Here is a 14120-nt window from a genome sequence, read left to right as displayed (position 1 = left end):
ATATTATATTATATTATATAATATTATATTATAATATTATATCGATTGGAATACTAATATTCTATTACAATTAAATTAAATTACTTTTTTGTCTTAATAACAATTATAATTAACAGCACTTGTGTGTATAATAATGTTCATAATTATAGTAATGTAATTTATAGTATGATTGTAATAATTACAATGGTAATTATAATTATGATTATGGTAATTATAGTTATAATTATTAATGTTGTCATTTAAAAAATATCTTTTTTAAGAATATTTTTGCCCTTGTTTCCTTAACTATTCATAGACTTTTGCATTCTTCGTCAATTTGCTATTCCTGGGGCATGCATTCACAATAATGTTGGTGTACGTGTGGTCACGACGAAATCCTTTTGTCAGGATGAACTTCTTCGGACTTTTAAACTTCCAAGTAGGTTCAATTTAAGGAAATATACATCACACATTATTTTTGTTTTATTAATATTGTGTAATTAGCTATTGCATTATTATTCTGACTTCTATTTAATAAATAGTTATGTTACAATTACTCATAACTTTTTTTTTAGGCTCCGTATTTACCGTGGGTGCTGTTAGGCTTCTCTGTATTGCTTGGCAATACAATATGGGTTGATCTTGTGGGAATGGCAGTAGGGCATACTTACTATTTCGCGGAGGATGTATTTCCTCGGATAAGAGGTGGTTTCCGAATTCTAAAAACTCCTCAAATATTGTAAGCAAACTTAACATTAAAATTAAGTTTAAAATTATGATCATTAAAATTATGTGATTATATTATTAGAGATGATTATTAGGATATTCAGGAAGTATCCGATATTATCCGGTACTTATATTTATTAATGATATCTGGCTATCCGGTTGGATTTATGTTTTTTAGTTGAATTTCTTGCACAGTTCATTTTTCCTCTTTCTCTTTTCACGGGAAGATAAAAAAAATTATTATAACTACTTTTTCCTTGCTTTTTTTTGGAAGTTTTGTTCCAGATATCCAAGATATATATATATTCAAGGAAATATATTCGGTATCCGATCGGATAATTGCCCTACTGAATATCCAATATCTGATGTTCGATAATTTTACTATTCAGTGTATTCCTAATTATTATGATCATTATTTAAAATGAAAATTATAGCTTTATTAATTAAATTGTCGAGCAAAAGAGAATGGGTGAAATTGCTAGATTTTGGCCTAAACAATGAAACCTCTCTTATGCGGTTTTCTTGTATTTTTTTAAGTGTTGTATCATGTGGATACGTTTATTTCAAATTGATCTGAAACATGTTAAAAATCGCATTAAAAGTAGTATAATTTCATCCAAATCTGGTTTTTTATTGCAATATTTTCAATATTTTCCCGTCAATTTAATTTGAAATTAACGTTTACAAATGATTTAATATCAAAAAAAAAAAAAAATAACCAGGTAGAAAGATTCCAAAAAAACCATAAAAAAGATTCCATTACTTTGATCAAAATTAATCTATTTTATTCATTGTCTAGGACATTGCGTAAAATAGCTAATAGCTAATAATAGCCTAAGCAATGAAACTTTTTTTATGTATGTTTCTTTCATACATTCGATGTGCTAAATCACTTGCAATCGTTAATTTCAAGCTAATCTAATAGAAAATCCGATAATTTTATTCAGCTTCCTTTAGCGAGAAATATCTCAAAAGTCGGATGGCGATAAATAAACGATAGACTATTATATGATATGATGAGAAAAATAATATAATTTTTCTTTCTTAGAAAGACTTTGTTTGATGCATATCCTGAGGATCCAGATTATATGCCACCACCAGAAGACCGGCCAGGCGGCTTCAATTGGGGACAAGAAGCCAATGTACAATAATCGAAAAATTCAGCATTCTCTTCTTAATGCTGTTTCTTGCGTTAAATTATCCGAGAACATTGCTATCATTGTTCCTTTCGAATTATGTATAACAATTTTTAGTGCCTGGGTTTGTGTGCAAAGATGTATAACGAGAAACACGTAAAAGATAATATATGTATAGGGTGTATAAGAGATCGAGCGATTTCATTTCATTAAAGATCTTTCGAAAAACATAATAAAAGCATAAGCTAATATTTTTTTTATAAAAATTCGATACCTATATAAGATTTTACTTAAAGATTGCGATTAATAATCTTCAATAATAATCAAATTGCCATTGAAGGAAAATCAAACTTTTCAAGGAATTAATAAATATAAAAGAAAGAGCTACAAACCAAGTATTGGTCTTTCTTTTATATTTATTATTTTTTTAAATTTTTAAACCCTTATAGTATCTATATATAATTGTTAACTTCTCAAGGAATTTGTAGACATGAGAAAACGCGCGAATATTTATACACTCTGCATATAGTCGAAGAAGCTACAGAAAAACGCACTTAAATAATCAATTAACTTTATTGATTTCCCTAAATTCCATTTACACATTCATATGTGTTTTACTTGTACAAAATCCAGATTCTATTGATGTTAGCTTTGGAAACCAAGTGTTGCGCTTCTAGTACTATTGCAGAAAATATGAATTAAATTGTTTTATTCAGAATACCGCGAATAGAATGTCGCAAACTTTATTTTGTTTTTCAACCATAGGTTCTTCATTAAGTTTGAAATGAGTTAAATTGTAAGATTAGTAATTTTGTTATTAGATATTTCAATCTATAAGCTATTTTACGATCCTAATGTCGTATATAGTAGCTTATTTCATTCTAAACATATGTACCGAAAATGTTTTAATAATAATAAATATTAAAGTTTGTCGTATCCCGCAGATTTATATCTGCCGCAGAATTTAAAATTCTCTAATTCGATAGAAATAAAATTTTAATATACGCGAGTGCAACTGAATTAGCATTCCGAGAGTTATACCTCTATCTGTCGCTAGAAAATAAACTTCCGGTTCAACACGGGAATTGTAATTTTCCACTCGCGAATTAATTAGATTTATTATATTGAAAATGTCACTTTTGTAAGATATTTGCGATCGGTGGTAATTTTGTGATATACTAATCGTGCTCATAGTTCTTGCAAGTATCGATGGAAGAAAGAAAGAAAAACAATGCCATTGTGACAAGGAGACTATTTTAAATTATACTAAAACATTTATTTATATTTATTATCGTAGCGAAGTGTAATTTATAGATAACATCTACAAAGTACAAATCGTTAAATATAAACTGAAAAAATAATATATATATATATATATATACACTTCCTACACTTTGTTCATACGTGTATATTATGTACTATATGAATACAACGGAGATTTTGCATTGATAGTTAATAACTGTCGCTTCGTTTTTTCGTTACCTTTTCATTACGAGAATGATGGAAAGGTAATGTTTTTTTTCTAGGACTAATCTATTATATAGTCAATTACTATACAAAGAATTGTTTAAAGTGTGAGTTAAGTTTTAGTGTAATTTTGCATCTTGAAATTTTTTTCTCTCATTTAGGAAAGGTGGATTATTTTTTCCAAGTACGATTAATAATTAGCTTGGATATAATTTAAACTTTTCTGTGATTCTCGTGAGTGTTATGTGCAGTTATGAGTTATCTTAAGCTAAACAGTTGTGAATTTTTAACATAGGTCACCTCTGAATGTTAATGCAAATATATTTTATAGTGGATTGATTTAAGCAAAGAAATAAGAAATTTGGACTCCCGCACGATTGCGAGGAATAATTATCGTTGTTCTAATAGTTCTAATAATTTCAATTTCTAAGATTCTTAGGGATTTTAAATCCTTTAAACTATATCGTTTTAATTTCTTATAGCGTTTTTCACTGGCAGAGCTGATATGCACTCAGTGCACTTTAAAGCCGTACACAAATCGACATAAAAATGTACGTTTAATAAAAATATAGAAATGAATTAAATTACGCGAAATTCTCATTACATTTTATTGTGGTATTTGATAAAATATACATTGAGTATTTTATTAATTGAGATATCAGATTAGGTTAATGTATAACAGCTTTAATGTGCACCAGTTCTGCCAACGAAAAACGCTATTAAATTTGCACATATTTATCTTTTCTTATATCTTTGGCTTCCAGGATCATAAGATGTTTTTCCTTTGCACAATGTATTCCTTGAATTTAATAGTTAAGAATTATCAAAGAATTGTAAAGAAAATAATAATGAATAGTATAAGAAATGATTTTATAAAACCATTTATTTCGATTTAAATAATAAATGATTAGTGTAATAGGATTAATATAATGATGTATAACTAAATACATATACGCAATGACATGGACTATAATACAATGATCATCAGGGCTCTATTGTACACTTGTTTCTTATTGTTTTTATCATATCGCCACTGTTGCTAAAAGCACCGTGATGTCGTCTGGTTTACCACCTGAAAGATTAAAAATCTATCTTTCCATGCTTTTTTATTAAATGTCTTTTTTTTTAATTTAAACTTTTTACATTTATTTATTTATATTAATGAATTAAGTCCAAGTGCAATGAATAAAAGTAATTTTCATTCAATATTAAATTTCTTCTATGAGAGAAAGGGAAGAGAAGGAGAAGAGGAGAGATAATGAGAAATTGTATGACAACTTTCTTTTATAACTTTTAAAGATATTTTTATAGAAAGCGGTTTTTTTGTTATCGAAAAATGCTACTTAAAATACGGCATAAACAATTAATACTTTTTTTTTACATACCTATTGCATCGATCCCATTCTCACGGGCATTTTGAGCAAACGGAGACATGAAGGCAGCATCAAAAGCTAAACGACGTGCCATCCATGCTATCGTGTTAGCGACGCACTGTATTTTCGTTGGATCTCTTTCGCCTTCAATTTTACGCATCTCTGTGACTAGCAACTGGTCAGGCACATTATCAAATACTCCGTCGGTTGCCAGAAGGATCACATCGCCATCCTCGACACCAAAACTCGAAGTGTCGGCGGATTCTGGACTGAAAAGAAAGGAAATATAATTATTAAGGGGTTAGACCGGTGTGAGCATAAAAATAGATAATTTTTAAGTGTGGATTACCGAAGAAATAAAAAAGCTGCAGACTTGTGTTTTAGTACCTTATTCAAGTATACATTGAAGGTATAAAATATGCAAAATGAAAGGAAAAAGTAATAATCTTAACACCATTTATTAAAATATTACGAAAGATCAATTTTTTTCGCATCAGTCGATGCTTCCGCCATATTGTATCATATAAAATAAAAACAAAAAAAAGTGTATTTGTGAAGTGTATTTGTATTCCCTAAGTATTGACCAAGCTTATTCAAAATTTATTAAAATTTGATTAAAAAAATTTTTTTTAACTTTTGATTTGACTTTTGGCACAAATATTGTTAACTAATTTATTAGTATCTTGCAAAATAATGATATTGATGATAAAAATCTTCGGTCAATGCTTAAAGAATACTATAATAAGGATAATAAAAAACCAAAATTCAAGTCAATTTGATGTACATCCTGAGAAATCTTCGACACCGTTTTGAAAAACAAGATTTCAAAAAAAACTCATTTAAAATTCTACAACATCTTTATATCATATAGTGCAAATTTTGTAGGCTCTGTAACTCAGAAATTAACTCGAATTTATACTTAAAACCTTTTGTTCCTATATTTTACAGATTTCAAACTACTTTTAAAACCAAACAAATTTTTTCGATTTTTTTTTAAATTTTACACTAGTGTAACCTCTTAAAAAATAACTTTTCACAACACTCTCATATATAACATAAATATATAAAAATATACAGATACATATATAAGATATATAGATATAAGCAGAATATATCAATATATATATATACAATAATAAATAATCTACCTGTCGCGAAGTACTAGATCAGAGTGTCCTGGAGGTGGCAATGACAACTGGAAAGGAGTATTGAAGTAATGTTGTTGCTCTGAGGACCGATGTACTACTTCTCCCCTTCGTACGACTACAAAACCGCTATCTCCTATATTGGCTGCGTAAATGCTGCTCGTTTCTTTATTGAGAATTATTACGCACGCGGTACTGCTACCTATATGCCAAAAAGATAATCAATATATAAAATAATTTTAGAACTACATTTCTGAATACTTTTATTTCTAATTTTTTTACTGAAAGCAAAAGTTGTTTACCTAATATTGGTTGTTTATTTTCTAACAATTCATAGTAACTACGTGCTAATAAACCAGCTGGTTCTGTAGGTGTGAATCTACCCATGGAGACTAGTCTTTCACACGTTCTCATTAAGAAATTAGAAAACTCTCCTGGATCAATTCCGTAGTATCGCCATCCTCCTACACCATCAGCCACACCTGAAGCATAACAAATAATACCCGTATAAAGCAAGTATCTGAAAAAACTGCTGGTCAATTTTATATTTTCATGTACAAAACTTAACCTAAAAATTAAAAATTGAAAAAATGTATATATATCATATAGTTATGTATGATGCATAATATAATTATATAGTTTTAAGCAAAATCTGGATATTTTAATAAGAATCATCTATACATAGAATTGTTAACTTTAAATTATTAAGTACTTTATATATATATTAAATAATCTATATTTATATCAATAAAGTACAGTAATTATGCATTTTTATAGACATACATGAGGTATAATTAATTAAATATTTTATATTTAATAAATATGTATATAAATGTCTAACATTATTTTGATAATTATTTATTTGAAGCAAAAATTATATTAAAAAATTAAACTAAACATGTTTATTTTTTTTGTACCTTTATTTAAAGATATTAAACTTTTATAAAATAAAATGTATACATATAATGTCCATATGTTAAAGAAAGCAAAAAAATCAGCATATATAAAATAAATTTAAAAAATTAATGATTTATGAAAGAATTAATGATGATAAAGTCACTTAGGTTTGGTTGCATCAATATTGTGTATTTTGAGACTTATTTAATTTTAAGACTTAAAATTCTTTGTCTCATTTTAAAGTCTAAAGAGATAGAGACAGAGAGAGCTTTAAGCCTCGCTTAAAGTCAAAGTAACAGCTGAGCCTTAAAGTTATAGGTTCTTAAATTTTCAGTATTTAGTATATTAGAAGCCTTTTTATTTATATAAAAAAAGGACAAACATTGTAGGAAAGTGCAAAAAGTATAGCAAAAAGTTCAACTGAATATTACACATGAGACACCTGAGAAAATATATATATATGTATCTTATCATCTTTTAAAAATATAGTTTTATTTAAATTTAAAGTTATATTCTTTTTTTTCATATTTTTCTTCTCTCTGTGCTTTCTTTTCTTTTGGTCCAATGAATGTACACTTATTTTAAGTATAGTAAATATCATAACAATATAGTTAAAAAAATAAATCTTTTTTTCCAATAGCATATTTGAAATCTTGTCTGTTAAGCGATTCACAAATTTTATATTGTTATCAAGAAACTCTCATGTCCTTTTAGAAACAAAATATAAATCCCATTCTATAATTATATAAGTATATTGCAAGAATTGATCTATCATAGTTAAATATTCTCTTCATATTTGATTGTGATTGGTTTTTTTACAATTACACCTACTTACAAATATGACACATAAATATTACACAATTGTAAAATGTTTCAGTTCATTTTTTTCCAGCTGTATAAGATAAATCATCCGTAATCAGATTGAAACAACAATACACACAAGATTTGAAGAGAGATGAAAAGAAAAAAATCAAAAATAATTAAAAGCCTAATCTACAATATATATTTTTGTTTTCTGTTTCATGCTTTTTATTATTTGTTTACTTTTTGTCTTTTTGCATCTTATCTAATTTTTTAGTTTTCTGATGTCCGAGATAAAAATTGATGATTTTGAGAGAGACAAGAAATACATGAAAGAAATGCAATTGTTATTAAAACGGTTGCAAAGAAAAAAAAGGAAGAAAGGCATGAGATAAAAAGCAAGAAAACGAAGCAAAGAACACATAGATTAGGCTAAAGTATATTCCCTTAGCTATTTTATCTTATTATTAGGTCTTTTGTTAGATTTTTAAATAGATGCATGAGAAAAAAAGAAAGACATGGAGAAAACTTGAAGATGCAACTAGAAGAAACAAACTTCCAGTATGCATAATGTAAGCTTAGAGAAATGTGGTCACAGGCTCTTTGCTCTCACCTATGACTTCAGTTGTCCTGAATCTAGCAGTGAACCAGGCATCGTCACCAAACTGGCCCCTACGTATCCGGCTCCAGGCAAAGTCCTTCGGAAAACCGCACACGGCGGAGACAAGCGAAGCCTCGTGGCGCCTGCTGCTCACGATAGCCGTGCTTGACTGTTGCTCACTACTGCACGCAGAGCTGTAGCTCGCGATGCCATTCCAGAGCGCGCGTGATAGCAATCGTCCAGTCCAGTAGATGGATTGCATCGCAATTTTGACTCACGGGTATCACCACTCACGATGACGACGACGAGAACCAGTGTGTGATCAGCATCAGCGAAGTCGACAGCATCACGGCACACATTCCTTTTGCTTGTTCCGTTTCACTTTCCGGCTCACAATTATCTCGCCGATTCACAGCTCACAATCGTTTCGATGTTATTGCCATCCTTTTTCTCTCTCGTTTTCTTTTCTCTCTCTCTCTCTCTCTCTCTCTCTCTCTCTCTCTCTCTTCTCTCTGTGCGATACGAAACTGGCACGAATAGTCTGTTTTTACATTGCTTACACTTTTTGCACTCAACATCTTCGTTTTCTCTCTGTTCAACAATCAAATATATATCTATCTCATTTTAAGTTCAAAAATTTTGGGGAATTTCGAGCAATGCGAACAAGGATCTCTATTCTTGAAAAGAAACGTATACAAAAGTCCAAGGAAATACTATAGTATACGTTACGTGTACTATAATATTTCCCTAGTTTTTCGTATACGTTTCTACTCAAAAATAGGGGCCCTTATATGCGATACTTTTTATTAGAATAGGAGCCCTGGGACCCTATTCTTGAAAAGTATCGCATACGAAAAACTAGGGAAATATTATAGTATGTATTACATATACTATAGCATTGTCTGATTTTTCGTATGCGATACTTTTCAAGAATAGGGCTTCTGGGCCCCTATGCCACAACGATTTATTTTAATGCTGAAAATGAGCGTCGAGCGTCAGCATAAAAAAGCGAGCGCAATTGAGTGAATTACGATTGGAAGAAGTAGAAGCGTGTTGGAGTATGTAACGCGACAACTTAATGGACCTTCTATCATATCTAATCAGAAATCAGAAATCAGAAGCTAAAAATTGACCAATCACAATCGTCAATTTTTATCTTCTGACTTCTGATTTAGGATTAATGGCTTACTGTACAAGACCCATTATGCTTTATTATTATGCGCTACCCTGCAATACGTGTTCTAAGTCTTAAGCCATAAGAAATCAACCAATCGAATTCCAGAAGTTCACTTAACTATGATTCGTCCATTTCTTATAGCTTAAGGCTTAAAACTCTATTGGATATTTTCCATTTGATGACACTAGTCTACACAGAGGGATTAATTCTGTATCTTGAAACGAGGTGAAAATTACAGAAATGAGCAAATTTACTAGGTGTCGACCAATAAAATTATCAGTATTCTAGTAAATTCATTCACTTTTTTTATTTCGTTTCAAGATACAGAATCGATCCCCAGAATCGATCTCAAGGTAAAAATTACTAAAAGTGAGCAAATATATTAAGTCGAATAAATTTCTTTAAACGCCATAACCACAACGCAAGATGTTTGTAGTGAACATTTTTTTTATATTTTAATCATATTACAATTAGAAAAATAATAATTTATTTGTTTTAATATTTGAACCACGTATTGATTTTTATTATTAAATATATTAAGTGTTGACCAATAAAATAATCAATATTTTAATAAATTCGCTCACTTTTATAATTTTTATCTCATTTCAAGATACAGAATTGATCCTGGGTGAAAATTACAAAAGTGAGCGAACTAATTAGAATACTAATAATTTCATTGGTTAACACTTAGTAAATTTGTAATTTTTGTTATTTTCATCTTGTTTGAAGATACAGAATCGATTCCAGGGTGTATTCCAAACCGGGGGGTTGATTCTGTATCTTCAAACAAGGTGAAAATTACACAAGCAAATTTACTAGGTGTTGACCAATGAAATTATCAGTATTTTAGTAAGATACAGAATCGATCCCCTGGTTTCTGTCTTCCATGATTGCAACTTTTTGGATGAGTGTACTATAGAGCTATAGAGCTTATACTACTAGAAAGGGAATAGCAATGAGTCGAAAGTGTGAGCAAGACTAAGAAAAAGTTCTTTGATTGGTTCATTTTCTTACGCCTTATGTGTTATGCATTATGCAAGAATCTGTGCTCCCCGCTTTAGATCTTCTTTTTGGTTGAATTTTTGTACTAGTTTATCTTTCTTCCTTTTCTCTTCTGGTACAAAAATTCAGCTAAAAAGAACAAGCCTATAATCAAAAGTCAAAGGTGGTCAAAGGTAGAAATGATGGAGGATATAGATAGCATGGATGACAAACTTTTCAATAATGCATTTAGAAAAAATCCATCCATTGAAAATAACAGAAAAAGAATTACATTTGCAGGTTCAATTAAAAAATATTAATCAATATACATTTTATAAATTATTTATCTGAATAAAACACATTTGGAAGCGTTTAATAAAGTTGTAGCGTTTTGTAGCTAATTTTATAGATGTATAAATTATTTTATTATTTCTCACTTATAGATGAGGATGATCCATTGGTTAGTTTGCTAGCCGATAAGGAAGATTTGTCATCGAAGCAAAAGATTCCAGTAACAGTAAAAGATAAACGAAGTATAATGGATGATTTGTTTAGTAAGAAAGCTTCCAATGAGTTGTTATCGGATTCAAAGTCAGATGAAAAGGAGATTGGCTTGATGTCTGCATTAAATACTACCGAAATTGAGAGACTAAAATCGGATGATAAGATAAAAAAATTGTCATTAATGCAAGATCTATTTGGAGATATTCATACTTCATTACCATTGAAAGAATCAGTTAGTAAAAGATCTGTACAATTAGAACTGGATGTTACACAACATTCAGCCGAAGTTTCTAAGACACAATCACAGCATTCGACATATGCACCAACATCTTTTGGAACAAGAGAATCTCGTAGAGGCAAAAGAACTTCAGAGATCATTAATGATCCTCTAGGTTTATTTTTCTTGGATACAACATCAAATCAAGCTAAGCAAACTGTAAATATACAAAATAATATAAATCATTAGGTTTGCATATATTTTTAATGTCTGATAATATTATTAATTTTGTTTTCTACTCATGTTTGATAATTCTGTTGTTATTTCAAAGCCAATAGAAACACATACAGTATCTCCAGATCTTGATAAACAGAAATTGGAAATTAAAGAATATTTACCAAATTGGTTGGAATCTAAAAAAGTATCAGAAGATAAAAAAAGTAGTGATTACGTTCAGGATAGAGTAACACCTACTGAAGAATTGTTTAGCAAATATAGGAGAGCTAGTTCTGATAAAATTATTCAAGAAGTAAGCAGTATCATTGATGTATGATAAAAATATTATTATTGTTTTAATTATTTATTACAATAATTATTCATTATTCAGATGCCACAAGATGATAAGATAATGATAACCAAATTACTGCCACAAGAAAAAAAAAAATTGTTAAATTTATCAGATAATCAAGAGAATGAAATCAATGAATATGAGAAACAGGAAATTGAAGAAAATTATGCTAAAGTAAGTCTTTAAGTTACTTATTTTAATAAGAAAAATTTATATTTATGATTATTTTGCAATTAAGATTTATTCAGATGCTAAAGGATTTGCAGGTTTCATTGTGGATCCATTACTAGACATTAGCAATGGATCACAATGCTGATAATCCATAGACCCTTTGGCATCTCTGAAGAAAATATCTGTAAAAGCTTCAAAAGTTTAATTAAGATTTAATCTTGTAGCAGTCCAATACCATGGCTATTCCAATTACTTCTGATATAAATACAAATTTGGAAGATGTACGTAATATTTTAATTCATAAAAGTATAGACTATGAAAAAACAATTCATAATTTAGAATTAGAAAAGTCTCATTTGTCGGTAACATTACATAACTTAAATGAAAAATATAAAAATGAGATAATGATTCTAGATGAGTCATATAAGTAAGTAGCTCATTATTTTATATATATATAAATAACACATACACATATATATTAAAATATTTCTTTTCTTTTTCAAAAATGTACAATTGTTCCAAAGACGACAAATAGGATTCTTGGAAGAAAGAACAAACACAATGGAAAAGAAAATGCAGCAAGAACTTGAGAGTTTAGAGACAAATTATGAAGCAAAAATTGAAAAATTGAAAAACAATGAAGTACAAATTGAGACATTTTATAAAGAAGAAGTACAGAATTTAAAGGCATAAAATTTTTTATTACTTAAAAATTGTCAGTGTGGCATTGATTATATTGCTATAATTAAAGTTAATGTTTAACATGATTTATTTTATTTAGAAAGAACATACACAATTTATAGAAGAAATTTATGAACGCCATTTTCAAAACGTAAGACTGCTGCAAAAAGAGCATTTTGACACGATAGAAAACATATTAAAAATGAGAGAGGTAGAGAATTTAGCTATGACAACCATAGCGGCTCACAAGACTGACTTGCAAGATTTGTTACAAAAAGCTGATTTTATTATAGAAAATATAAAAATTGTGCAAGAAAAGACTGATCAGAGGGACGACCAAAGTGTAAAGTTAAGAGAATATTATTTAAAAAATCAGGAGGAAGACATGCAAAGTATGTTAAGATGTTATTATATAAATAGTTTAAATAATTCATAGTTTTATTCATGCTTCATGCATATTTATGCTTATTCACTTTATTTAATTTTATTACAGTACAAAATGTAGAAATCAAAAAGCAACAGAAATTATTGGAACAAGAACACGAGAAAATAATGAAAGTAGCAGACAAATTAGATTCGCACGTTACACAATTAATGCTCAAATTAGAGAAAAAAAGTGTGGAGCTTAATCAAACATTGGAAACATTACAAAAAAGAGAACAATCTTTGTCACATGAAAAAGAAATGTTTGAAGAAAAAGTACAATGGGAGCGTAATCATTTACAGGTAGGTAATCATTTAATATGGATAATTAATACTTGTGTGAATATTATTATATTTAAAAAATTTTTATATTTTTATATATATTATATTTATATGCAATATTTTATAAGATTTTGAGAGAATCTTGGTTCAACGAACAAGAGAAACAACTAAAGACTTTAACGAAGGAGAAAGGAGTGATCGCAGCTAAAAAGAAGCAATATGAAGTTTTAAAGACAATTAAAAGTAATTCGGATAACTTTACAAAAATAGAGGTAAAAGGATAAACCTATGAAATAAAATACATTAGAAAAATAAAAAATTACTTTATAGTTAGCAGCTGCTATAAAAGCAGCCCAAGATGCCACTACACTCGCAAATCAAGAACGCCTGAAATGGCAAAAAAAAATTAAATATCTTGAAGTGCAGCAGCAGGCTTTACAAGAAAGAGAATATCGACTTTTAGCACGCGCCCAAGATCTCGAAAATTTTACACAGGTAATGATAATCGAATGTGCGATATAGTTGATGTTAATACAATTGAATATTTATCTAGATAGCATTTGACAAAAATGAAGAAGCTATTAATTCATTGAGAGATGTTCATTACGTCGAAAATGAGCATAAATTTGATCCCCATTACAGGAAATTTAATTTGGCAAGGTAATTATTTTGAATCAATTTTAACAATTTAAAAACCAATTTAAACACTAATGTTTAACAAATTTAACAACAATTTAAAAACTAATGTTTAAATATTTTTTAATTTTCTCAGTGAAAAATTGTCTTTGGAGAAAATAAAAAAAAGTACAAATATCCCATATAATTACAAGCGAACGTTATCTAATCAACAACATGAGTTTCAAGTTACTACTCATTTTACAGTAAGATGAATATAATTAGGAAACATAATAATTATGTTTTTTATCTTGAATTATTTTATAAATTAACATTTTACAAATATGTATAAATATAAATATATATAAATATATAT

The 14120-nt window shown here is 28.7% G+C and overlaps 3 protein-coding genes across 4 annotated transcripts in view; 2 read left to right on the top strand and 1 right to left on the bottom strand.

Annotated features, from left to right (window-relative positions):
- The window catches only part of LOC108686115 (derlin-2), a 3340-nt gene extending 1179 nt beyond the window's left edge, over nt 1-2161 (top strand). Inside the window, exons 4-7 of one of the 2 annotated variants that reach the window (XM_018191217.1) lie at nt 164-171; nt 296-418; nt 555-718; nt 1754-2161. In XM_018191217.1, coding sequence (XP_018046706.1) covers nt 164-171; nt 296-418; nt 555-718; nt 1754-1856 — 398 coding nt within the window. In that variant the 3' untranslated portion in view covers nt 1857-2161. The remainder of the gene's footprint in view (nt 1-163; nt 172-295; nt 419-554; nt 719-1753) is intronic. The other variant, XM_018191216.1, reaches the window with a different exon arrangement.
- A 2116-nt stretch (nt 2162-4277) lies between these two features.
- Nucleotides 4278-8584, bottom strand: LOC108686122 (protein phosphatase PTC7 homolog). The gene is made up of 5 exons (XM_018191225.1): nt 8138-8584; nt 6129-6308; nt 5830-6028; nt 4694-4950; nt 4278-4380 (listed from the first exon to the last, which is right to left on the bottom strand). Exons 1-5 carry the CDS (start codon nt 8385-8387, stop codon nt 4331-4333), a joined length of 936 nt encoding a protein of 311 aa, XP_018046714.1. The 5' UTR covers nt 8388-8584; the 3' UTR covers nt 4278-4330.
- Nucleotides 8585-10280: 1696 nt separating this feature from the next.
- Nucleotides 10281-14019, top strand: LOC108686084 (putative leucine-rich repeat-containing protein DDB_G0290503). The gene is made up of 12 exons (XM_018191164.1): nt 10281-10583; nt 10727-11223; nt 11336-11533; nt 11612-11746; nt 11968-12170; nt 12268-12430; nt 12525-12816; nt 12918-13150; nt 13258-13401; nt 13460-13624; nt 13683-13789; nt 13902-14019. The coding sequence occupies exons 1-12, from the start codon at nt 10484-10486 to the stop codon at nt 14017-14019; spliced, it is 2355 nt and encodes a 784-aa protein (XP_018046653.1). The 5' UTR covers nt 10281-10483.
- The last annotated feature ends 101 nt before the right edge of the window (nt 14020-14120 follow it).

The sequence above is a fragment of the Atta colombica genome, unplaced genomic scaffold, assembly GCF_001594045.1.
Source record: "Atta colombica isolate Treedump-2 unplaced genomic scaffold, Acol1.0 scaffold164, whole genome shotgun sequence".
Lineage (NCBI taxonomy): Eukaryota > Metazoa > Arthropoda > Insecta > Hymenoptera > Formicidae > Atta > Atta colombica.
The sequence above is the reverse complement of the archived record's forward strand: the minus strand, read 5'-3'. Positions and strand labels throughout refer to the sequence as shown.